Source organism: Rhinoraja longicauda, chromosome 28, assembly GCF_053455715.1.
Source record: "Rhinoraja longicauda isolate Sanriku21f chromosome 28, sRhiLon1.1, whole genome shotgun sequence".
Classification (NCBI taxonomy): Eukaryota; Metazoa; Chordata; class Chondrichthyes; order Rajiformes; family Arhynchobatidae; genus Rhinoraja; species Rhinoraja longicauda.
In genome coordinates this window covers 29,098,107-29,125,254 of record NC_135980.1, presented here as the reverse complement: position 1 = coordinate 29,125,254, position 27,148 = coordinate 29,098,107, and the positions used below count along the sequence as shown (strand labels likewise).

At 49.0% G+C, this 27,148-nt stretch overlaps 1 protein-coding gene across 3 annotated transcripts in view; it reads left to right on the top strand.

Annotated features, from left to right (window-relative positions):
* nrtn (neurturin) overlaps positions 1–3,800 on the top strand; it is a 92,443-nt gene extending 88,643 nt beyond the window's left edge. For all 3 annotated transcript variants that reach the window (XM_078423516.1, XM_078423518.1, XM_078423517.1), the window contains exon 3: positions 3,354–3,800. In XM_078423516.1, the coding sequence (XP_078279642.1) occupies positions 3,354–3,799 (446 nt within the window). In that variant the 3' untranslated portion in view covers position 3,800. The remainder of the gene's footprint in view (positions 1–3,353) is intronic.
* Positions 3,801–27,148: the final 23,348 nt, after the last annotated feature.

The following is a 27,148-nucleotide window of genomic DNA, read 5'->3' as shown; positions in this document are numbered from 1 at the left end:
GCTTTGTTTTTGCATATGGTTTATTATATATATATATATTATATATATATATATCAGATATGTGTAGGAAGGAACTGCAGATGCTGGTTTAAACCAAAGATAGACACAAGATGCTGGAGTAACTCAGCGGGTCAGCCAGCATCTCTGGGGAGAAGGAATGGGTGACGTTTTGGGTCAAGACATCTTCTTCGGACTTCAATGCTTCAATGCCATTCCTTCTCTTCCAAGCTGCCAGAGGAGGTAGTTGAGGCTGGGACTATCCCAACGTTCAAGAAACAGTTGGACAGGTGCATGGACAGGACAGGTTTGGAGGGGTATGGACCGGACGCGGGCAGGTGGGACTAGTGTAGCTGGGACATGTTGGCCGGTGTGGGCGAGTTGGGCCAAGAAGCCTGTATCACTCTGTGACTCGATGAGTAAAATAACAGAGATTATAACATGACAGAAACTCTAGGATATGATCTGCAGAAACTCAAGTAGAGCTTACTCCAACTACATACAAATGATGTTTGTTAAATCAATCAGTCACTTATTCTTTGTGAACTGACTCAGGTGTCTCTATTTTGGTCTGCTAGTATAATTGTTATTATATTTCATCTTTGAAGGGAGACAAGAGAGATGAACTATTCTACCCTGGGAAGTAGATTTTGACTGATTGATTGAACTTTATGTTGGAAAAATATTATTATAAAATTGTTAAGATCATGAAAAGAGTTCGTCAGGAAAAGTAAGGGCCATAGATTCAACGTTAATGGGAAATTGAGGCATAAATAAGACAACTCCAGGTCTTGATCTCCCATCTACCTCATTGCAGACTCTCAGACTATCTTTTATCGGACTTATCATATCATATATATATACAGCCGGAAACAGGCCTTTTCGGCCCACCAAGTCCGTGCCGCCCAGCGATCCCCGTACATTAACACTATCCTACACCCACTAGGGACAATTTTTACATTTACCCAGCCAATTAACCTCCATACCTGTACGTCTTTGGAGTGTGGGAGGAAACCGAAGATCTCGGAGAAAACCCACGCAGGTCACGGGGAGAACATACAAACTCCTTACAGTGCAGCACCCCGTAGTCAGGATCGAACCTGAGTCTCCGGCGCTGCATTCGCTGCAAAGCAGCAACTCTACCGCTGCGCTACCTGCGCTATCTTGCACTAAACGTTATTCCCTTTTATCCTGTATCTGTGCACTGTGGATGGTTCGATTGTAATCGTGTGTTGCCTTTCCTCTGACTGGTTAGCACGCAACAAAAGCTTCTCACTGTGCCTCGGTACACATGACAATAAACTAAACTGAACTAAATGAAACAGTGAATCCCAGTTCAGTTTTTAAAACATGGCAGCCACAGTGGGTGATTTTAGGATCAGTCAGGACCGGATGAAACATAGAAAATAGGTGCAGGAGGAGGCCATTAGACCGTTCGAGCAGCACCGCCATTCATTGTGATCATGGCCGATCATCCACAATCAGTGACCCATTCCCGACTTCTCCCCATGTCCCTTGATTCCACTAGCCCCGAGATCTCTATCTAACTCTCTTTTAAAGTCATCCAGTGCATTGGGGTCCACTGCCTTCGAAGAAGGGTCTCGACCTGAAACGTCACCCATTCCTTCTCTCCCGAGGTGCTGCCTGTCCCGCTGAGTTACTCCAGCATTTTGTGTCTACCTTCCATGAATATATATGATTGATTTGCCTGTGTGGATCTTAAAACAGCTTCGGACAATCCTTCCTCAGTTAATTTCTGTCGTCAATGGAAGCAAAGCATTCTGGCCCGAGGGGATGGAGGAGCCAGATACCCTTGCAAAATGTTTTATGAAATATTAGAACAATGACTCGAATCAGCAAGACATGGATGGCTGTCGACTATGTAAATGGGATTAGTACAACTGGCTCCTTGATGTCCAGCGTGGACCTGTTGGGCTGAAGGAAGCTTTTTAGATTTAGAGATACAGCGCGGAAACAGGCCCTTCGGCCCACTGGGTCCGTGCCGCCCAGCGATCCCCACACACACACTAGGGACAATTTTTTTGTGGAATTCTTTTTTTTTTTTCTTTTTTTTTATACAATAGGTGCAGGAGTAGGCCATTCAGCCCTTCGAGCCAGCACCGCCATTCAATGCGATCATGGCTGATCACTCTCAATCACTGGATGAATTTAAAAGAGAGTTAGATAGAGCTCTAGGGGCTAGCGGAATCAAGCGATATGGGGAGAAGGCAGGCACGGGTTACTGATTGTGGACGATCAGCCATGATCACAATGAATGGCGGTGCTGGCTCCGAAACTATAACACCGATTTCAATGAAACTTCTTCCATTAGCACCAGAGGGATGACGGTGAGTAAGGTGGGCCTAAAATTGTTGCGCTATCGTGTACCGTTTTGGCTGTAGTTCAGGAACAAACAAACGAGATTGATTCCTGGGATGGCAGGACTTTCATATGAAGAAAGACTGGATAGACTCGGCTTGTACTCGCTGGAATTTAGACGATTGAGGGGGGATCTTATAGAATCTTACAAAATTCTTAAGGTGTTAGACAGGCTAGATGCAGGAAGATTGTTCCCGATGTTGGGGAAGTCCAGAACAAGGGGTCACAGTTTAAGGATAAAGGGGAAGTCTTTTAGGACCGAGATGAGAAAGTTTCTTTTCACACAGAGAGTGGTGAGTCTGTGGAATTCTCTGCCACAGAAGGTAGTTGAGGCCAGTTCATTGGCTATATTTAAGAGGGAGTTAGATGTGGCCCTTGTGGCTAAAGGGATCAGGGGGTATGGAGAGAAGGCAGGTACGTGATACTGAGTTGGATGAACAGCCATGATCATATTGAATGGTGGTGCAGGCTCGAAGGGCCGAATGGCCTACTCCTGCACCTATTTTCTATGTTTCTATGACGAAACGGCACCATTCCTACCTCATAGGGAGGTGGGAAGGGATTCCTAGGTGTTTTCCTTCCTCCGCTTCCCTTCCCTTTCATCCTGACGAAGGGTTCCTTTTTAGTTTAAATCGAAGGTAGACACAAGGTGCCGGAGTAACTCAGCGGGTCAGGCAGCATCTCGGGAGAGAAGGAATGGGTGACGTTTCAGGTCGAGACTGTTTAGTTTAGTTTAGAAATACAGCACAGAAACAGGCCCTTCGGCCCACCGAGTCCATACTGACCAGCGATCCCCGCACACTACCAGAGAAGGCAGGTACGGGATACTGAGTTGGATGATCAGCCATGGTCATATTGAAAGGCGGTGCAGGCTCGAAGGGCCGAATGGCCTCCTCCTCCACCTATTTTCTATGTTTTCTATGTTTCTATAGATGGTGACAAGGCCCAGCCTTGATAATCTCCCTGCTTCCTTCCAGATAAGAACATGTTTAAAAGCCACGCGGACGAGGAGGGGCAGGAGTTGGTCTGGGCCTTGATCCAGAGGTACCGGCGCTCGCCGGACTGGCGGCGCAAGAGTCGGACTCACTGGCGGGCGCCGCTGCGGAGCAAGCGTGCCAAGTCGCGGGCGGCCAAGGGATGCACGCTGAAGGAGATCAACGTGACGGTGAGCGACCTGGGGATCTCGCAGGTGTCGGAGGAGGTGGTGCGCTTCCGCTACTGCAGCGGCTCCTGCGACTCGGAGAGGAAGTTCTACGACCTGACGCTGAGGAACCTGCGCAACTCCCGGCTGATCAAGAAGGAGGTGAGGGCAAGGCCCTGCTGCCGCCCCACCGTCTACGACGACGATGTCTCCTTCCTGGACGTGCACTTCCGCTACCACACGCTCCGGCAGCTCTCGGCGAAGGAGTGCGGCTGCGTTTGAAAGAAAGGTGGACCGGCCACGCGCTCTTCGGTCCTCCGTCCCTCCTCGGAAAGGAGGAGCGGCCAATGGGGGGGGGGGGGGGGAGAAAAAAACGACGACACCCACAAAAAAAAACTTTGCGCCTCGTTTTTGTGGCCCCCCCCCCCGGGGTCCTGATCCGCGGTTGCCACGGCGAGCGCTCGGTGGAAGGAGAGTCCGGGGCCGCCCGCTGTCGAGCCCGTGTTTTGGGCCACGTCCGCTCGTCCCGCGCGGGGCATTGGCCTTGTCCCGTAATTAGTACGGTTGCCAACTTTGTCGCTCCCAAATTGGGGTGGAAAAAGGGCAACTTCACGGCCCCCGCGCCTCACGCCCCCACGCGGTCTCGCCCAGCCAGCGGCCACGTGCTCCCGCTCCACCAATGGTCGCGTGGGGGGGGGGGGGGAGGGTGATGACGTCACCCTTTGTCCCGTATTTGGGAGCGACGAAGTTGGCGACCCCCCCCTAAAGGAGACAAAGCATCTCGAAGACAAGAGGGGGGGGAGGGGTCATGTCCGACCGCCCCTCTCTTTCAAAGGTTTTTAACGTTTGTGACAACCAGATTATACGTCAAGACACAGATAAAGGAGACAGAAGGTTCAGATGAGCTGGGGCCTCGCGAAGAGGCAAGTTGTGTTGGCCCCATTCTGCGGCACCGAACGTTTCTCCAACTGCGCTGCAGAGAGTAAACCTCAATGGCCCGACGCCAGGAGAGGGGAATGTGGACCTGTGTTTGCAATTGACGCTCTTGAACAAGTCCAGCCTCCATGGAGTCAGTGTCTCTCTCTCTCTCTCTCTCTCCTCCTCTTCTCTCTCTCTCTCTCCTCTCTCCTCCTCTCTCTCTCCTCTCTCTCTCTCTCTCTCTCTCTCTCTCTCTCTCTCTCTCTTCTCTCTCTCTCTCTCTCTCTCTCTCTCCTCTCTCTCTCCTCTCTCTCTCTCTCTCTCTCTCTCTCTCTCTCTCTCTCTCTCTCTCTCTCTCTCTCTCTCTCTCTCTCTCTCTCCTCTCTCTCTCTCTCTCTCTCTCACTCCTCTCTCTCTCTCTCTCTCTCTCTCTCTCTCTCTCTCTCTCTCTCTCTCTCTCTCTCTCTCTCTCTCTCTCTCTCTCTCTCTCTCTCTCTCTCTCTTTCTGTCTCTGATTCTCTCTCTTTCTCTCTCTCCCTCTCTCACTGTCTCCGTCTGTCTATCTCGGTTTTTCTCTCTCTCTCTCCTCTCTCCCCCCTCTCCCCCCCCTCCCCCCCTCTCTCTAGCACAGTCTCTCAATAGAACCAATTCTCATTAACCCAGTCACTGGTGCAGAACTACGAGCCGGCCCGCTCAGAATTTATTGTAAAGAATCGTAATGCTCTGTGTGTGTGTGTGTGTGTGTGTGTGTGTGTGTGTGTGTGTGTGTGTGTGGAATGACTGATAAGCAGATAAGCAGGCACCTGTAAATCATAATGACCTTAATCCCATGGTTTTGAGGATTAAACCAGACACATTATTGAAGCGTTGTATACGCTCGCAGTGGCACTGTTGCATTGTTAGTCAGCTAAATCTCTGTTTTAAAAAAAAGATTCAAACCAAAGTCTATTAAAGTTTAGTGAATGTAGGATGTAAATTCTGCCAAGTTAGCAGTTTCCATTGGCACAAAAGCGTGTTAAAATTCAGAATTCTGCAGTGCTACCTGCTGACATGTCAGATAATACAAACGCCTACAATATGAGACCAAAATGGTGAAAACACAGGCGCAACCTTAATCCACCTTATCATTTCATTCACCTTTCTCTGTTCTATCACGCACGCCATTCCCATTATCCAAGGTAGACCCAAAAGGCTGGAGTAACTCAGCGGGTCAGGCAGCATCTAGGAACAGAAGGAATGGGTGGCGTTTTGAGTCGAGACCCTTCTTCAGACTTCTTTGGCCTGTTATCTGCCATTTATCTCCATGAGTCACAGTGGCACAGCAGTGCAGGTCATATCATAAGGAATAGGAGTAGAATTAGGCCATTCGACCCATCAAGTCTATTCCACCAATCGAAGGGTCTCGACCCGAAACGTTGCCCATTTCCTTCCCTCCCGCGATGCTGCCTGACCCGCTGAGTTACTCCAGCTTTTTGGGCCTACCTTCGATTTAGACTAGCATCTGCAGTGTTTTTCCTACACGTTCTCGCTATCCAGCTCCTCTGCCTTCATACCTGTTATCCCGTGGTTTCCAGCCAGGTTTTCTTTATCGCCAGTGTGCATTGTGTAAGCAAAGTCAGCCGTGAACGTTTTAACCCGCTGTTTTCTGAAATGGAATCGTCTTCTGTTCAAAGTCATCATGAAAGGGTTAATGCTATGTCGGAACAACAGCCAAAGATTTTTAATGTCAGCATCGACTTTCATCACTCGTAGCACATGGGCTGACTTTAACCCAGCCATTTTTATGTAAAGCTCATGAACTGTATTTTGATCTGTTGGGCAAAGAGGGTTTTTAGTCATAGATAGAGCCATAGAATCATATAGTGTGGAAACAGGCCTTTCGACCCAACTTGCCCACACCGGCCAACATGTCCCATCTACACCATCCACCTGCCTGCATTTGGCCCATATCCCTCTAAGCCTGTCCTATCCAGGTACCCGTCCTATCCAGGTACCCGTCCTATCTATGTACCTGCCCTATCCATGTACCTGCCCTATCCATGTACCTGCCCTATCTAAGTACCTGCCCTATCCATGTACCTGTCCTATCCATGTACCTGTCCTATCCATGTACCCATACTATCCATGTACCAGTCCTATCTATGTACCTGTCCTATCCATGTACCTGTCTAAACGATTCTTAAACTTCTGGCAGCTATTTGCTCCCCACAAGTCAGGGGAAGGGAATGAGGGTAAAAAAATCATTCAGAGTCGGCGTACAACTTTCTGAGATTCAGTCTGCATTGAAACTGTCTGCAATCTGAGTTAATGCCACCCAGAACATCAGGCTGAGGGTTAATACCAGTGAGCTTGTGTTATTGTTCGTGTGTGACATTGGTCGGTTCACTGTGTGTGTTGCAGCCTTTACTCTGATCGACGCAGTCTGCCCCTCGTCCCACTCCCGTGCCGGGACCAACGTGTCTCACAGGTGGCCCTGGCACGAGGACTCTCCACACCACCGCTGCTAACCCCACGCTGCTGCTACCTCCAGCAGCAACACCTAATCTGCCGAGACACTGCAAAACCACCATGAGAAAATAAATCAGACACGGACTCAATAATAGTCATCTAGTTTAGTTCAGAGTTGGATTGCGGAAACAGGCCCTTCGGCCCACCGAGTCCACACCGACCAACGATCATCACACACTAGTTCTATCCTACACACTCATTTTAGTTTAGAGATACGGCAATGGACAGGCCCTTCGGCCCTTCGGCCCACCGAGTCCGCGCCGACCAATGATTACCAGTACGCTAGTTCCAGCCTGAACGCACGGGGCAATTTTTCAGAAGCCAATTAACCCCCAAACATGCACCTCTTTGCAAAATGGGAAGGAAACCGGAGCACCTGGAGAAAACCCACGCAGGTCACGGGGAGAACCAACAAACTCATTGGACAATAGACAACAGCTAGCACCCGTAGTCAGGATCGAACCCGGGTCTCTGGCGCTAAAGGCAGCAGCTCTACCCGCTGCACCACGCGCCGCCCCACAGTTTAGGCTTGCTCTAAATTAATATCAAGATGCTGGATTAACTCAACGGATAAGGCAGCATCTCTGGAGGACATGGACAGGTGACGTTTCATGTCGGGACTTCTCAAGTTACTCCAGAACCTTACCATGAGAGTCATATAGCTTGGAAACAGGCCCTTCGGCCCAACTTGCCCACACTGGCCAACATGTCCCATCTACACTAGTCCCACCTGCGTGCGTTTGGCCCATATCCCTCTAAACCTGCCCTTGTGGGTTTTCATTTGTAAACCAGCACCTGCGCTTCCTTGTGTCTCTCTAAATTACTATTGATGCATGAGAATCAGTAGGTTGCAATCTTTCATTGTCCAGCAGTCCCGATGTGACTCGTCTGCCCAGCTCACAGGCTTGGAGTGAAAGCCCAGAAGCTTGACGACGTTCTATCTGTTTCCCAGAGTTAATTCTTCACTGGGATTGAGTTTGTTCCACTAGTCTTCTGACAGATGAGGAAAAAACTTTTTCACCCAGACAGCGGTGAATCTGTGGAATTCTCTGCCGCAGAAGGCAGTGGAGACCAATTCACTGGATGTTTTCAAGAGAGAGTTAGATTCAGCTCTTGGGGCTAACGGAATCAAGGGAGATGGGGAGAAAGCAGGAACTGGGTACTGATTTTGGACGATCACCTTGAATGGTAGTGCTGGCTCGAGGGGCCGAATGGCCTACTCCTGCACCTATTTTCTATGTTTCCATGTTACAGTCTCGGCAAAGATTGGTCATTGCTGGGGTTCTAAGGTTCTTGGGACATTTTTAAAAAGCACAAAATTAACCAATTACCATGGCACCCCAAATATAGAGGCAGTCATGCAGCGTGGAAACAGGCCCACACCGGCCAACATGTCCCATCTACACTAGACCTACTTGCCTGCATTTGGCCCATATCCCTCCAAACCCGTCCCATCCATACACCTGTCTAACTGCTTCTTAAACGTTAGTACCTGTCTCAACTACCTCTCCTGGCAGCTCGTTCCATAAACCCACCAACCTTGGCGTGAAATAGATACCCCTCAGATTCCGATTATATCTTTCCCACTTCTCCTTAAACCTATGCCCTCTGCTCCTCGATTCCCCCACTCTAAACCATGGACTCTGTGCGTCTACCCGATCTATTCCTCTCATTTTATACCCCTCTATAAGATCACCCCTCATCCTCCTGCGCTCCAAGGACTAGAGTCCCAGCCTGCTCAACCTCTCCCTGTAACTCAGGCTCTCGAGTCCTGGCAACATCCTCGTAAATCTTCTCTGCACCCTTTCCAACTTGACAACATCTTTCCTATAACATCAGACAGTCATTAACTTTAATTTATTTTCAGCATCTGCCCAAACTAACTGGCAGTGCTTTAGAGCTCTTCATCAGACTGAAGTCTAGAATGGTGTTGTTTGTAAATAGATTTTGATGCATTTGGTGGTGATACCAAACTACCAAAACCTTCCCCCATTCCCAACCCATGCACAATAAATACAACATCCCAACACACTCATAAGGTCATAAGTCATAAGTGGGTAGGAACAGAATTGGGCCATTCAGCCCATCAAGTCTACTCTGCCATTCAATCATGGCAAATCTATCTCTCCCTCCTAACCCCATTCTCCTGCCTTCTCCACATAGCCCCTGACACCCTAATCAAGAATCTATCTAACTCTGCCTTAAAAATATCCATTGACTTGATCTCCACAGCCTTCTGTGGCAAAGAATTCCACAGATTCACCAACCTCTAACTAGAGAAATTCCTCCTCATCTCCTTCCCAAAGGAACGTCCTCTAATTCTGAGGCTGTACCCTCTGGTCCAGGACTCTCCCACTAGTGGAAACATCCTCTCCACATCCACTCTACCCAAGCCTTTCACTATTCAATGAGGTATGTTTCAACGAGGTCCACCCCCTTAATCCTTCTAAACTCCAGCGAGCACAGGCCCAGTGCCTTCTCTTCCCCTCACGGTAACAGAGTAGGGAAGGGATGGGGTTGTACGGTTTGTGCTGAATGGATGTTTCAGTCTAATTCGCAACAGCTCTCGGCACTTGGACCGAACATGCTGATGATTAGTGAGGCTCATCGTGCTTCAATCTGCTTGGGTGGACCTCGTTAGAGCACATCGACTGACCCGAAACCTTGCCTTTACAATTGCCTCCAGATGACACATCATTGCCTTCCAGAGAACTAGGTTCATGCAAAGAATCCACCCCTCCCTTTCCAAATTCTGAAACAGAGTTTCCAAATTAGAGTCGCAGAGAGTCATGGAGGCATACAGTGTGGAAACAGGCCCTTCGGCCCAACTTGCCCACACCAGCCAACATGTCCCATCTACACTTAGTCCCAGCTGCCTGCGTTTGGCCCATATCCACTCTAAACCTGTCCTATCCAATGTACCTGTCCATCCAAGGTCTAGATTCTGAGCCTGTGGAATGTACCCGTCCATGACAACACCCTTCCTACAACATGGCGACCAAAACTGACCACAATACTCTACGTGTTCCAGAGTCCCTTGAGCTCAGTCCTACACTTGAACTGGGAAAGCAATTCTGTGACTCTATTTTAATAAGAGCGGCGCAGTTAGAATGGGGGGGGTCTGCTGTTCGAAGACCCTTTCTCTGTTGATTATGCTGACATTCATGGACATTGTCCATTGAACAATAACTAACCTACAGCTATTGGAAAGGGCAAGCGAGCAAGCAAAGCGATTAGAGGGGGTCGACCCAAAATGCTGGAGTAACTCAGCGGGACAGGCAGCATCTCTGGAGAGGAGGAATGGATGACGTTTCGTGACCCACTCCTTCTCTCCAGAGATGCTGCCTGTCCCGCTGAGTTACTCCAGCATTTTGTGTCCACGATTTAAACCAGCATCTGCACTTCTTTCCTGCACAGTTAGAGAGAGTGTTTTGCATCTCCTTGGAGGCTGATCCATAACTGCAGTGGGCGGAAGGGTCAACCTAACACTGGACGCAGTTCCTGAATAATTCCTCCTTGGGGTGACAGAAGCGTAGCGTGAAAGGGAGCCGGTAAATACCAGTGGAGTCTTGAAGGTGAGAATGCGTTAGGTACGAGGTGATCATCTTTACTTGCTAATGTGGAAGCTCATAAATACGTTATAAGAGCAGAATTAGGCCATTCAGCCCATCAAGTCTACTCTGCCATTCAATCGTGGCTGATCTATCTCTCCCTCTCAGCCCCATTCTCCTGCCTTCTCCCCGTAACCCCTGACACCCGTACTGATCATGAACCTGTCAATCTCCGCCTTAAAAATATCCACTGGCTTGGCCTCCACATCCCTCTGTGGCGAAGAATTCCACAGATTCACCACCCTCTGACTCAAGAAATTCCTCCCCATCTACTTTCTCTAAAGGAACGTCCCTTAATTCTCCTTCAAGGCTGTGACCTCTAGTCCTAGACTCTCCCACTAGTGGGAACATCTCTGCCTTGAAAATATCCGTGAGTGGCAATGGATTCCTTGCCAACCGAGACGCTCCCAAGCGCAGGTCAAAAGGCCAACCCCGGGAAAGACAAAGGGACGCTGAAGCTAGACTAGGGATTCACAGTCAGGAGAGACGTCGAGGAGATAGAAACATAGAAAATAGGTGCAGGAGTAGGCCATTCGGCCCTTCGAGCCTGCACATTCAATGTGATCATGGCTGATCATCCAACTCAGTATCCCATACCTGCCTTCTCTCCATACCCCCTGATCCCTTTAGCCACAAGGGCCACATCTAACTCCCTCTTAAATATAGCCAATGAACTGGCCTCAACTACCTTCTGTGGCAGAGAATTCCACAGATTCACCACTCTCTGTGTGAAAAAAAACTTTCTCATCTCGGTCCTAAAAGACTTCCCCCTTATCCTTAAACTGTGACCCCTTGTTCTGGACTTCCCCAACATCGGGAACAATCTTCCTGCATCTAGCCTGTCCAACCCCTTAAGAATTTTGTAAGTTTCTATAAGATCCCCCCTCAATCTTCTAAATTCCAGCGAGTACAAGCCGAGTCTATCCAGTCTTTCTTCATATGAAAGTCCTGCCATCCCAGGAATCAGTCTGGTGAACCTTCTCTGTACTCCCTCTATGGCAAGAATGTCTTTCCTCATGGAAAGATGGCCGACATGGTGTCGGGGCGGGCCGTCCAAAATGGCGGTGACCGTAAGAGCGGTTCGCCGGCAGCCGATTGGCGCGCGCGAGGTGTGCCGCCTTCTTTTGTTTTTTTACACCCTCGATTTTTAACCCTTGGTTTCTCCCCGTCCCCCCCGTCCCCCCAAACCAAAAGCACTTACACACTTACCTCTGTGGAACCATCGCTTGTACAGAAACCATCTTCTTCCTCTGGTGTTGGACAGCCCTGACCGACTGAAGCGATTTGATGCAATGCATCGGTGTCAGTGAAACAGTCTATTTATTGGAGAGTAAATTATGTTATTTATTTAGTATTATTACAAACAAACAATCTGTTTATTTATTTGAAACAGTACAATGTGCCAAAGTAGAGCTCCTTTCATTACGGTCTCTTCCTATATTACATGTAGGGTACATTTGTTGAATTGAAAATAAAAGGTAAAAACAAAAATCAATGGAATGTGTGGTCCACTTATTCCCCAGTGTGGGACATTGTGTCTTTTCGCATATCTTTCATTCATTTGTTCCATTTACCTCCGATACAGGTATCTCTCTCCATCACTGTCTGTATCTCTCGGTTACCTTTCCCCTGACTCTCAGCCTGAAGGAGGGTCTCGACCCGAAACGTCACCTATTCCTTTTCTCCACAGGTGCTGCCTGACCCGCTGAGTTACTTCAGCTTTTTTTTGTCGACAATTTGGACACATACTTTGTAAGGACAGGGAAGACAGTGATGGCTGACAGCAACACAATGAGTAATTTAGTTGAGTTTTGTTTAGTTTATGGATACAGCGTGGAAAAACGAGCCCTTCGGCCCACCGAGTCCGTGCCGACCAGCGATCACCCCGCACACTAACACTATCCTACACACACTAGGGACAATTTACAATTATACCAAAGCCAATTAACCTACAAACCTGTACGTTCTTTAGAGTGTGGGAGGAAACTGGAGCACCCGGAGAAAACCCACGCAGGTCACGGGGAGAACGAACAAACTCGGGTCTCTGGCGCTGTGAGGCAGCAACTCTACCGCTGCACCACCGTGCCACCCAAAGTGGAAAATAGTTCTGGATTTACACATCACTAGGCCCGGACATTGTAGGCCTGGACATTGTAGGCCCGGACATTGTAGGCCCGGACATTGTAGGCCCGGACATTGTAGGCCCGGACACTGTAGGCCCGGGCACTGTAGGCCCTGGCACTGTAGGCCCTGGCACTGTAGGCCCTGGCACTGTAGGCCCGGGCACTGTAGGCCCGGGCACTGTAGGCCCGGGCACTGAAGGCCCGGGCACTGAAGGCCCGGGCACTGAAGGCCCGGGCACTGAAGGCCCGGGCACTGAAGGCCCGGGCACTGAAGGCCCGGGCACTGAAGGCCCGGGCACTGAAGGCCCGGGCACTGAAGGCCCGGGCACTGAAGGCCCGGGCACTGAAGGCCCGGGCACTGAAGGCCCGGGCACTGAAGGCCCGGGCACTGAAGGCCCGGGCACTGAAGGCCCGGGCACTGAAGGCCCGGGCACTGAAGGCCTGACAGAGGTTCCACAGCAACCTGCCTCCCGGCAAGGGCGGCCACCATTGGTGGAGCCAATGAACTGGCTGGGTGAGGTCACGTGGGGCGCGGGGCGGTGACGTCGCCTTTTGTCCCTTATTTGGGAGTGAGATAGTTGGTTTGAGCAGATATCATCCATGTGCGTTTCTGGACCACATCCAAAAGCCTCAAAGTAAAGACACGAGTACAATTGGTTTAGCTTGGTTTAGTTTTAGAATTACAGTGTGGAAACAAGCCATTTGGTCCATTGAGTGCACTGTGCCACCTACACTAGTCCCACCTACTTGCGTTTGGCCCACATCTCTCTAAACCTGTCCTATCCGTGTACCTGTCAAACTGTTTCTTAAACATTGGGATAGTCCCAGCCTCAACTACCACCTCTGGCAGCTCGTTCCATACACCCACCACCCTTTGCATGAAAAAGTTACCCCTCAGGTTCTTGTTATGAGCTGCAGGTAGAATTGACCAGGCTGGCATTCCCCATTGATCAGTGCGGCCCTGTGAATAAGTGATTAAAATCAGGATGTGTTGGGAGGAACTGCAGATGCTGGTTTACACCGAAGGTAGAAAACAAAAAGCTGGAGTGACTCAGCCGGACAGGCAGCATCTCCGGACAGTAGGAATGAGACCCTTCCTCAGGTTGAGCCTGAAAAACGTCACCCATTCCTTCTCTCCAGAGATGCTACCTGCCCGCTGAGTTACTCCAGCATTTTGTGTCTGTCTTGTGATCCAGGACCTAGTGGGGAAGATGCCGATTGAAAGTTTCTCTGGGACTTGTGAACGTTTAATCTGTCAGGCCAGATCTCTCAGTGGCTAAATGTAAAAATGGGACTTCTCTGTGGTTCTGTGTGTGTGTGGAGGGGGGGGGGGGGGTCGATTTTATATCAAATAAGCAGCAACAGGAGGGATTGATTAACTTGTGTCTGTGGTTGTGTTTCACCATGTAAAATTTGGACGGTTTTTGGGAACCTAATTATGGTGAAATGTAGCCGGGGGGGGGGGGGGGGGGGGGAGGGGGGAGGGGGAGGGGGGAGGGGGGAGGGGGGGGGAGGAGGAGGGGGAAGTAGTGCCCTGAGCCAAAGATGCATTCTTCACGTAAATGTAAAAAGTGGAAGGGAAAAAATAAATGATCTGTTAGCCTGTGAGTGCAATTTACCAGATTGAACATGACAGACATACCGAGAAAGATTGCAACTGCAAGAGGCGGCAGCGGTAGAGTTGCTGCCTCACAGCGCCAGAGACCCGGGTTCGATCCTGACTACGGGCGCTGCCTGCACGGAGTCTGTACCTTCTCCCCGTGACCTGCGTGGGTTTTCTCTGGGTGCTCCGGTTTCCTCCCGCACTCCAAAGACGTGCGGGTTCATGGGTTAATTGGCTTCTGTAAAAATTGACAATAGGCAATAGGTGCAGGAGGAGGCCATTCGGCCCTTCGAGCCAGCACCACCATTCAATGTGATCATGGCTGATCATTCTCAATCAGTACCCCGTTCCTGCCTTCTCCCCATACCCCCTGACTCCGCTATCCTTAAGAGCTCTATCTGGCTCTCTCTTGAATGCATTCAGAGAATTGGCCTCCACTGCCTAAACTGTCCCTCGTGTGTGTGTAGGATAGTGCTAGTGTGCGGGGCGATGGCTGGTCGGCATTGACTCGGTGGGCCGAAGGGCCTCTCTCTGCACTGTGTCTCTCTAAGATATCCAAAGTCTAAAGTAAAGTCTAAAATGGCAATGAATACAACCAACAATAAATCCTATTTATAGGAAGCAGAAACTGGAGAAGAGGAAGATTAAGGTTGGAATTACGTCAATGATGCAGATAAAATAAAATGAGAGACACTCAGGTAACGGAGAGTCTACAGGTATAAATAGGAGATAGACACAAAAAGCTGGAGTAACTCAGCGGCACAGGCAGCATCTCTGGAGAGAAAGAATGCTTACACTGAATTACACTGGAATTTAGAAGGATGAGAGGAGATCTTATCGAAACGTATAAGATTATTAAGGGGTTGGACACGTTAGAGGCAGGAAACATGTTCCCAATGTTGGGGGAGTCCAGAACCAGGGGCCACAGTTTAAGAATAAGGGGTAGGTCATTTAGAACTGAGATGAGGAAAAACTTTTTCAGTCAGAGAGTTGTGAAGGCAGTGGAGGCCAATTCTCTGAATGCATTCAAGAGAGAGCTAGATAGAGCTCTTATGGATAGCGGAGTGAAGGGGTATGGGGAGAAGGCAGGAACGGGGCACTGATTGAGAATGATCAGCCATGATCGCATTGAATGGCAGTGCTGGCTCGAAGGGCTGAATGGCCTCCTGTGTGTGTGTGTGTGTGTGTGTGTGTGTGTGTGTGTGTGTGTGTGTGTGTGTGTGTGTGTGTGTGTGTGTGTGTGTGTGTGTGTGTGTGTGTGTGTGTGTGTGTGTGTGTGTGTGTGTGTGTAGGATAGTGTTCGCGTGCAGGGATCGCTGGTCGGCCCGGACTCGGTGGGCCGAAGGGCCTGTTTCCGCGCCGTATCTCTAAACTAAACTAAATGAGGCAAAACAAATAGATTTCAGGTGATGCAGAGACGAGCCTGGTCAAAAAGGCAGATAAAAACATAGAAACATAGAAAATAGGTGCAGGAGTAGGCCATTCGGCCCTTCGAGCCTGCACCGCCATTCAATATGATCATGGCTGATCATCTAGCTCAGTAACCTGTACCTGCCTTCTCTCTATACCGGGAGAGATGGCGGGCGGCGCTTTATAAAACGGATGAAATAAAACGAGAGAAGTGGAAATGTTTATGGAGGAAACTTGGGTTGCCAACTGTCCCGTATTAGCCGGGACATCCCGTATTTTGGGCTAAATTAGTATGTCCCGTACGGGACCGCCCTTGTCCCGTATTGGTAGGGTTGCCAACTTCCTCCCTCCCAGATAAGGGACAAAGGGTGACGTCACCGTCCCGCGCCCCACGTGACCTCACCCAGCCAGCGGCCACGTGCTCCCCGCTCCACCAATGGCGGCCGCCATTGGTGGAGCGGGAGAACGTGGCCGCTGGCTGGGTGAGGTCACGTGGGGCGCGGGGCGGTGACGTCACCCTTTGTCCCTTATTTCGGAGTGAGGAAGTTGGCAACCCTGAAAGAAACCCAGGGACCTCAAAGCTTATCAACTGAAAACTGTCAATATTGGAATAAGCAAAGTTCATTGTTGAAGAGAATAAAATATGAACGTCTTCAGAGTTCAAAGGATGGTTTCTTGTAACAATATGTTCTAGGAAAAACAGCATGACAATCTGTATAATATGTATTAATGTGAAATCAGCCAAGTCCAGTTAACAGTCTAACATTATAAACAATTATCCAGAACAATCATCAAATAATTGAAATAAATGCAAGTAGTTGAAAGGAGAAATGAAGAACATTAACCAGATTCTAGACTTGGGTAAGGCCGACTTCAAAGGGATTAGACAGAAGACTATTAATTATAAACTTGGCAAGTCTGTTAATGGATAAATCTACAGGATTTAATGTCAGGTGCTCTGGAAAAGCCGTTTAAAGTGGTACAAATCTGACTTATGCATCCAAAGACAGAGCCTTCTGAAAAACCACACTGGATCGCAAAACATAGGAAGGACAACATGAAAACTAAATGAAATAGATGGGAAATTACAAAAGGTTACACAGCTGAGAGTTATAGAGTCGTAGAATGACACAGCGTGGAAACAGGCCCTTCGGCCCAACTTGTTCACACCGGCCAACATGTCCCAGCTACGCTAGTCCTATGCTTGGTCCATATCCCACCAAACCTGCCCTATCCATGCGCCTGTCTAACTGTCTCTTAAACGTTGGGATAGTCCCAGCCTCAACGACCTCCACTGGAAGCTCGTTCCATACACCCACCACCCTTTGTGTGAAAAAGTTACCCCTCAGATTTGTATTAAATCTTTTCCCCTTCCCCTTAAACCTGTGTCCTCTGGCCCTTGATTCACCTACTCTGGCACCCCGGCCACTCCCTCTTCGCCCCTCTCCCATCAGACAAAAGGTACAGAAGTGTGAAAACGCACACCTCCAGATTCAGGGACAGTTTCTTCCCACCTGTTATCAGGCAACTGGACCATCCTACCACAACCAGAGAGCAGTGCTGAGCTACTATCTGTGTCTTTGGTGACCCTCGGACTATCCTTGATCGGAATTTGCCGGCTTTACCTTGCACTAAACGTTATTCCCTTATCATGTATCTACACACTGTAAATGTATCAAATACAGTCATGTACTGTCTTTCTGCTGACTGGTTAGCATGCAGCAAAAGCTTTTCACTGTACCTCGGTACACGTGACGATAAACTAAACTAACCAACTAAGCCCTTAGAGCTCTATCTAACTCTCTTTTAAATTCATCCAGTGAATTGGCCTCCACTGCCCTCTGTGGCAGAGAATTCCACAAATTCACAACTCTCTGGGTGAAAAAGGTTTTTCTCACCTCAGTTTTAAATGGCCTCCCCTTTATTCTTAGACTGTGTGGTTCTGGACTCCCCCAACATTGGGAACATCTTTTCCTGCATCTAGGACAGTGTCCAGTCCTTTTATAATTTTATACGTTTCTCTATAAGAACCCCCCTCTCATCCTTGTGCTCTGCTGCCAAGTGTGGATTTGTGGTGGCAATTGCTGTCTCTGAGACAGGGCTTTGCAGAGATGGAGAGGAACTCTGCTACGTGGTAGAGCGATTTAGTTTTTCTTTCTTTTAAAAAAAAAAGTTTATTTAACCATTGGCAATATTTAGAAGCAAGGAACTACAGATTTAGACTTTGTAGTCACAGTGTGGAAACAGGCCCTTTGGCTCACAGAGTCGGTGCCAACCAGAGATCACACCCCATGCACTAGTTCTGTCCCACACACCCACTAGGGACAGTTTACAGAAGCCAATTAATCTACAGACCTGCACGTCTTTGGAATGTGGGGGGGGACCAGAGCACCCGGAGAAAACCCACGCAGGTCAAGGGGAGAACGTACAAAGTCCGTATAGACAGCACCCGTAGTCAGGATCAAACCCGGGTCTCTGGCGCTGTAAGGCAGCAACTCTACCGCTGCACAGATACTTGCTTTAGAAAAAAAAGACAAAGTGCTGGAGTAACTCAGCGGGTCAGGCAGCATCTGTGGAGAACGTGGATAGGTGACGTTTCACAGAGTGCCGGAGTAACTCAGCGGGTCAGGCAACATCTGTGGAGAACGTGGATAGGTGACGTTTCACAGAGTGCTGGAGTAACTCAGCGGGTCAGGCCGCATCTGTGGAGAACGTGGATAGGTGACGTTTCACAGAGTGCCGGAGTAACTCAGCGGGTCAGGCAACATCTGTGGAGAACGTGGATAGGTGACGTTTCACAGAGTGCTGGAGTAACTCAGCGGGTCAGGCAGCATCTGTGGAGAACGTGGATAGGTGACGTTTCACAGAGTGCCGGAGTAACTCAGCGGGTCAGGCAGCATCTGTGGAGAACATGGATAGGTGACGTTTCACAGAGTACTGGAGTAACTCAGCTGGTCAGGCAGCATCTGTGGAGAACGTGGATTGGTGACGTTTCACAGAGTGCCGGAGTAACTCAGCTGGTCAGGCAGCATCTGTGGAGAACGTGGATAGGTGACGTTTCACAGAGTACCGGAGTAACTCAGCGGGTCAGGCAGCATCTGTGGAGAACATGGATAGGTGACGTTTCAAAGAGTGCCGGAGTAACTCAGCGGGTCAGGCAGCATCTGTGGAGAACGTGGATAGGTGACGTTTCACAGAGTGCCGGAGTAACTCAGCTGGTCAGGCAGCATCTGTGGAGAACGTGGATAGGTGACGTTTCACAGAGTGCCGGAGTAACTCAGCGGGTCAGGCAGCATCTGTGGAGAATGCAGATGGGTGGCGTTTCGGATCGGGATTCTTCTTCAGACCCCTTTCGCAATATTGACATCCTTTTCATCAGATCATTTACAAAATTCGCATCCAGTTTATTTTACAGAATTGATTAAGTTCATAAGTGATAGGAGCAGTATGAGGCCATTCAGCCCACCAAGTTTGCTCCGCCGTTCAATCATGGCCGTTCTATCTCTCCCGCTCAAACTCCATTAAACGCCAGAGTCACTGAGATGGAAATTGTGGCACAAAATGGATCTTTAAGGAAGGAGTTTGCAGCAACAACAAAAAAAAATTGCCGCCGCTGCTTCCAGCTTCCTGCTCCCGGGAGCGTGCGTTTGCACTGATAGGGCAGGTGGTGCAGTGTGGGGAAGTGAAGTGTAGCCGACCGGCGCTGGAAGGTGCGAGCTCATTAATGTTAGGCTGCCTGCAATCTCCGCCAGTACCTTGTCCCTGCTCCGAACACTCGGCCGCCTTGCTGCGCTCAGCCAAGCATTCTGATGGCAATTACTGTGTGGCCTGCTGCAGTTGTCAACACACGCTCTCCCTCCACAATCCCCAGCTCATCCTGCAGTTCAACTCGCCATTTGCCCCGGGATGGCGGGACTGTCCTGTGAGGAAAGATTGAAAAGACTGGGCTTGTATTCACTGGAGTTTAGAAGGATGAGAGGGAGATCTTTTAGAAACATATAAAATTATAAAAGGACTGGACAAGCTAGATGCAGGAAAAATGTTCCCAATGTCGGGCGAGTCCAGAACCAGGGGCCACACAGTCTAAGAATAAAAGGGGAGGCCATTTAAAACTGAGGTGAGAAGGAACTTTTTCACCCAGATAGTTGTGAATTTGTGGAATTCTCTGCCACAGAGGGCAGTGGAGGCCAAATCACTGGATGGATTTAAGAGGGAATTAGAGCTCTCGGGGCTAGCGGAATCAAGGGAGATGGGGAGAAGGCAGGCACGGGTTACTGATTGTGGATGACCGGCCATTATCACAATGTTTCTATGTTTCTGGAATCCCACAGGTTCACAAAGCTGTTGGCTAATTGTTTCATGAGGTTATAGCCAGCTAGTTTTCGTTTTACAGATACAACACGGAGGCAGACCCACCGAGACCGCTCCGACCTGTGATCCTCGCACACCAACACCATCCTACACGCACCAGGGACTTTACTGGCTTTACCTTGCACCAAACGTCTGGCGTTATTCCCTTTATCATGTGATTGGCTTGATTGCAATCATGTTTTGTCTTTCCGCTGACTGGTTAGCACGGTTAACAAAAAAGCTTTTCACTGTACCTCAATACACGTGACAATAAACTAAACTGAAACTGAAACTGGGCAAGGGCGGCACGGTAGCGCAGCGGTAGAGTTGCTGCTTTACAGCGAATGCAGCGCCGGAGACTCAGGTTCGATCCTGACTACGGGTGCTGCACTGTAAGGAGTTTGTACGTTCTCCCCGTGACCTGCGTGGGTTTTCTCCGAGATCTTCGGTTTCCTCCCACACTCCAAAGACGTACAGGTATGTAGGTTAATTGGCTGGGTAAATGTAAAAATTGTCCCTAGTGGGTGTAGGATAGTGTTAGTGTGCGGGGATCGCTGGGCGGCATGGACTTGGTGGGCCAAAAAGGCCTGTTTCCGGCTGTATATATATGATATGATATGATATGAAGTTGGGCTGAAGGGCCTGTTTCCAAGCTGTAGGACTCCATGACACAGAGTGAACACTGAAAAGCTTTTCAATGTACCTCGGTATGAAGGTTGCCAACTTCCTCACTCCCAACTAAGGGTCAAAGGGTGACGTCACTTCCCCGCGCCCCATGTGACCTCACCCAGCCAGCGGCCACTTGCTCCTGCTCCACCAATGGCAGCCGCCCGGGCTGGGAGGCGGGTTGCTACACAACCTCTGTTAGGCGGCGCCCGGGCCTACACTGTCCGGGCCTACAGTGTTCGGGCCTACAGTGCCTGGGTCTACAGTGTCCAGGCCTACAGTGTCTGGACCTACAGTATCTGGCCCTACAGTGTCTGGGCCTACAGCGTCCGGGCCTACAGTGTCTGGGCTTACACTGTCCGGGCATACAGCATCCGGGCCTACAGTGCCCTCCGGGCCTAATACGGGACAAGGGCGGTCCCGTAAGGGACACACCAATTTAGCCCAAAATACGGGATGTCCCAGCTAATACGGGACGGTTGGCAACCCTACTCGATACAATTGACAATTGACAATGAACTAAACTCAAACTCCTTACAGTGAACCAGGGATTAAAATAAACTAAAACGTTACCACCATAAACCATTGAAATTATATTTTATTTCTTTAGAATCAACGTCGCCATTCCCAGCAGTAAGCCTGCAGGCAGTAATTCACATCAAGGTTAAAATAACTTTGAGAGAATAGTTAAATTCAGATCCCGTAATTTATGATTTAATGTCAACTTTTCAATGCATCTCTTGCCTTAATATAAACAACCTGTGATCTGTGCTTTATATTGAGCCTTGCAGTATATACACTCATCTCCATGTAACCTGTTCCCAGTTATCTGTCCCCAATGTGATGGACTCTTGGCTGATTGTAGTTTAAAGATACAGCGTGGAAACAGGCCCTTCGGCCCACCCAACGATCACCCCCTACACTAGTTCTATCCTACAACCAATGGGGACATTTTACAGAAGCCAATTGACCTACAAAGCTGCACATCTTTGGAGTGTGGGAGGAAACCGGAGCACCCGGAGAAAACCCACTCGGTCATAGCACATCTTGCCCACACCGACCAACGTGCCCCAACTACACTAGTCCCACCTGCCTGCATTTGACCCATATCCCTCTAAACCTGTGCTATCCATTCACCTGTCTAAATGATTCTCAAATAGTCCCTGCCTCAACTACCTCCTCTGGCAGCCCACCCCATACACCCACCACCCTCTGTGTGGAAACATTACCCCTCAGATACCTTAAATCTTTCCCCCTTCACCTTAAACCTATGTCCTCTGGCTATTGATTCCCCCACTCTGGGCAAGAGACTCTGCGCATCCATCCGATCTATTCCTCTCACGATTTTGTACACCTCTATAAAAGATCAACCCTCATCCTCCTGCGCTCCAAGGAGTCCCAGCCTACTCAACCTCTCCCTATAGCTCCGACCCTCGAGTCCTGGCAACATCCCCATAAATCTTCTCTGTACCCTTTCCAATCTGACAACATCTTTCCTCTTCCATGGAGTCCAGAACTGAACACTAAATACTCAAAATAGCGGCCTCACCAACGTCTTAAAGAACTGTAACATGTCCTCCCAACTTCTATACTCAATATTCTGACTGATGAAGGCCAATGTACCAAAAGCATATTCGACCAACCTATCTACCAGTGAGCCACCTTCAAGGAACCATGCACCTGTACTCCTAGATCCCTGTGCTCTACAACGCTTCCTAGAGCCCTACCCGTGTAGGTCCTGCCCGTGTTAGATTTTTTATTTAGAATTAGATTTAGAGATACAGCGCGGAAACAGGCCCTTCGGCCCACCGAGTCCGCACCGCCCAGCGATCCCCACACACTATCACCATCCCACACACACTAGGGACAATTTTAAAAAAAACATTTACCCAGTCAATTAACCTACATACCTGCGCGTCTTTGGAGTGTGGGAGGAAACCGAAGATCTCGGAGAAAACCCACACAGGTCACGGGGAGAACGTACAAACTCCGTACAGACGTCGCCCGTAGTCAGGATCGAACCTGAGTCTCCGGCGCTGCATTCGCTGTAAGGCAGCAACTCTACTGCTGCGCCACCGTGCTGCTCACCTCAACATGCAACACCTCACATTTCTTTGTATTAAATTCCATCAACCATTCCTCAGCCCGCCAGGCCCACCCATCAAAGTCCTGATGCAATCCGTTTTCTGCTCAAGATTCCACCGTCTGCAGTCTCGTCTCGGCAGTCTTGTATAATGTGGGCAATCACTTGGCAACCTTGCCCTTGATCAAAACCCTATACTGCAATTAATTAACATGCTCACCTGTAAATTAAATGTTAAAAAAATAGACGATTCGGAATAAACGTTCCCAATTGTTTTTGGCGCACTCACCATGGTTTCCCGTGACAAGTCTGGTTTTACTCCATGGAGGCAGGTGAATTATGTCAGCCTCTGAATGTAAATCTCACCTCGCTAAGTATTTTCTACCTTGCACTTGTGTCCAGTGTAGCTCGCAGCCTGGCTGCATGGGATCATCAAAGGGTCTGTTTAGCTGGCAAGATTGCCTGACCTGACCCGCTGAGTTACTCCAACACTTTGCGTCCTTTTTTCCAAAAAAACAAAGGCTTGGTTGGAGAAAGGTTTCAGTGAACATCTATAAAGGATGGGAGAGAGGTTAATAGAGAGCTGGGAGAGTTAAAGGGCGCAGCGGTAGCGTTGCTGTCTTGCAGCGCCAGAGGCCCGGGTTCGATCCTGACCACGGGTGCTGTCTGTACGGAGTTGACACATTCTCCCCATCACCCTGCGGGTTTTCCCCGGGTGCTCCGGTTTCCTCCCACACTCCAAAGATGGGCAGGTTTGTAAGCTAATTGGCTTCAGTGAAAAAAGTGTCCCCAGTGTGTAAGATAGCGCTCGTGTACGGGGATCGCTGGTCGGCGCGCGGACTCGTTGGACAGACAGGCCAGTTTCTGCGCTGCATCTCTAAACGAAACTAAAACTGCATGAAGACTTGTCGGCTGAGCACATCGCCCACGACGACGGGATGGCGGAGGAAGGCCCTGCAGGAGCCTGGGGCTCGCCTGGATCGGGAGCCCCTCCTGCGGAACTGTGAAGGGAACACACTTGGGACTTTGGTAAAGGCACCAAATCATGATGGTGCCTACGTGGATAAATGTGCAAAGAGATTGTCACTGTGCAATTGAAACACCTTAGATAAAGGTGGAGTGTGATAATACACATCCAAAGGACCTGGATTTAACCAGAATAGGCCACCCCTACAGTCATAGAGTGATACAGTGTGGAAACAGGCCCTTCGGCCCAACTCGCCCACACCGGCCAACAATGTCCCAGCTATCCTAGTCCCACCTGCCTGCGCTTGGTCCATATCCCTCCAAACTTGTCCTATCCATGTACCTGTCCAACTATTTCTTAAATGATGGGATAGTCCCAGCCTCAACTACTTCCTCTGGCAGCTCGTTCCATGCACCCACCACCCTCTGTGTGAACACAAGAACACAAGAACACAAGGAAAAAGGTACCCCTCGGATTCCTATTAAATCGTTTCCCCTTCACCTTCAACCTCTGGACCTCGATTCCCCTACTCTGGGATAAAAGACTGTGCATCTACCCGATCTATTCCTCTCATGATTTTGTATAAGATCACCCCTCATCCTCTTGCGCTCCATGGAATAGAGACCCAGGCTACTCAACCTCTCCCTGTAGCTCACACCCTCCAGCCCTGGCAACATCCTCGTAAATCTTTTCTGAACCCTTTCAAGCTTGGTGGAATGATGGAAGTGGAATGTAGCGATCGTGGCAGTTCCAACCTGCAGTCCTCCGCCAAACCAGTCTGCAAGTAAATCCCCCAGTAATTAAACACCAACTGATATCGCCCTTCAGACCTCGTAACATGGGAACATTGCGATCAGGAATTGAAATTAAAATTTGCACTAAAATAGCACCTGGCAATGTCTTTAAAGACCTTCATAACGCGATCCAGATCCTTGTTTTCCTGTCCGAAAATTGATGTTAAGTATCGCTTCAGCTTGAGAAGGATCTGGTTTTAGTTAACAGCCAGAACGTTTATTGCCGAGAGTTTTCAGTTCATCATCGCCCGCAATTAACTTCATCCCTCTTCAGTCTGATACGTTTTCATTGGCATTCCTTCCAAACAGTTTCTGGGGTTGGCCCTCTTTCTGTGTACAATAGGTTAAAATTTCATCCGCCTCGATTTCCAGACTTCCAAGAGTCTCACGAAGTCTTGAAAGTTATTCAAGCACTGGAAAAAATCCCAAAAGGCCGTGAAGCCAACTTTAAATTGAGCTGGAAAATAGACCGGTGACTTGATCCTTTGTCTCTCGATGATGCTAAGATCCATTCTTATCTTCCACACAAAATAAAGGGTTACTGTTAAAACAACCTAACAAACATTAGCTGCTGAATGTTGGCCCCTGAGCCATTGGATGTGCCAAGTTGTTCCCACTGAGGTAAAGTCAGACGCAAAATCCTGGAGTAACTCAGCGGGTCAGTTTAGTTTGGATTCAGTTTATTGTCACGTGTACCGAGGTGAAGTGAAACATCTCTGGAGTCTGCAGTTGGAGTCAGGCGACATCCCTGGAGAAAAGGAATAGGGAATGTTTCAGAAGATAGACTACAGAAAGCTGGAGTAACTCAGCGGGACAGGCAGCATCTCTGGAGAAAAGGATCGGGTGAATTTTCGGGTCGAAACTCTGAAGGAAGGTCACCTGTTCTTTCTCTCCAGAGATGCTGCCTGTCCCGCTGAGTTACAACGACTTTTTGTGTCTACCTTCGGTTTAAACCAGCATCTGCAGTTCCTTCCTGCACAGCTAATGCTTCATGTTGGAACCCTTCGTAAGACTGAGTCTTGTTCATCCTGATGCAACTGATGCAAGCGTGTATATTTGAAGCGTGGCTCGCAATGGTTGCCGTGGTGTTTGCAAGGATGCAGGGCTGGAAAAGCTGTTTAGACTTTCGACTTTAGAGATGCGAGCATTGGAAAAAATCTATCCCTCCCTCCTAGTGAGTCTGTGGAATTCTCTGCCACAGAAGGTAATTGAGGCCAGTTCATTGGCTATATTTAAGAGGGAGTTGGATGTGGCCCTTGTGGCTAAAGGGATCAGAGAGTATGGAGAGAAGGCTGGTACAGGTTACTGAGCTGGATGATCAGCCATGATCATATTGAATGGCGGTGCAGGCTCGAAGGGCCGAATGGCCTACTCCTGCACCTATTTTCTATGTTTCTATGTTTCTAAAGGAACGTTCTTTAATTCTGAGACTACGTCCCCCAGTCCTAGACTCTCCCACCAGTGGAAACATCCTCTCCACATCCACTCTGTCCAAGCCTTTCACCATTCGGTGATCGGCTGGTGATATTTGAAACTAAAGTCCCCCAGTTCCCCCTGTTACACACCCCCTCCCAGCTCCGAGCACACACCACTGAACTTCAGTGAGGGAGCCAGGAGTGGAATGGATTCTTCTTTAATCAGCCTGAAAACGCTCGCTGCGTTTGAAAATACTTCCAAACATCTGTGGGGGCTCCGTTTCTCTGCGCTCTGTCCGTATCCAACATTCCTGAGAACAACACACCCAGAACCACTGGAGAAATCAATGTTCACAATCGCTCGGGGGAATCAAAGATCAGCGAATGTTTACTTATATAATGTTGTCAAATAAATATACTCAGATCAGCATTCCACACAGATTGCGATTGGGGTTACTGCTGAGGCTCTACAAGGCAATGACTGGTCAGACCCCATCCAGAAACATAGAAACATAGACAAACATAGAAAATAGGTGCAGGAGTAGGCCATTCGAGCCAGCACCGCCATTCAATATGATCGTGGCTGATCATCCAAAATCAGTACCCTGTTCCTGCTTTCTCCCCATATCCCTTGATTCCGTTATCCCTAAGAGCTCTATCTAACTTTCTCTTGAAAACATCCAGCCTTCTGTGGCAGAGAATTTCACAGATTCGCAACTCTCTGGGTGAAAAAGTTTTTCCTCATCTCCGACCTAAATGGCCTACCCCTTATTCTTCAACTATGTGACCCCAGGTTCTGGGCTCCCCACAACGTTAGGAACATTTTTCCTGCATCTAGCCTGTCCAATTGTTTAAGAATTTTATATGTTTCTAGAAGATCCCCTCTCATCCTTCTAAATTCCAGTGAATACAAGCCCATCTGGAATACGATCTGGCAGTTTTTGGCCCCATATCTGAGGAGGGATGATAGACACAATGTATAGGAAGGAACTGCAGATGCTGGTTTATACCGAACGTGACTGGCATTGGAGAGATTTGGAGGAGGTCTATGAGAATGATCCCAGGAGTGATTGTGTTTACAAATGATGAGCGTTTGACAGCACTGGGCCTGTACTCGCTGGAGTTTGGAAGGATGAGGGGGGACCTCATTGAAATTTACAGAAGAGTGAAAGGCCTGGATAGA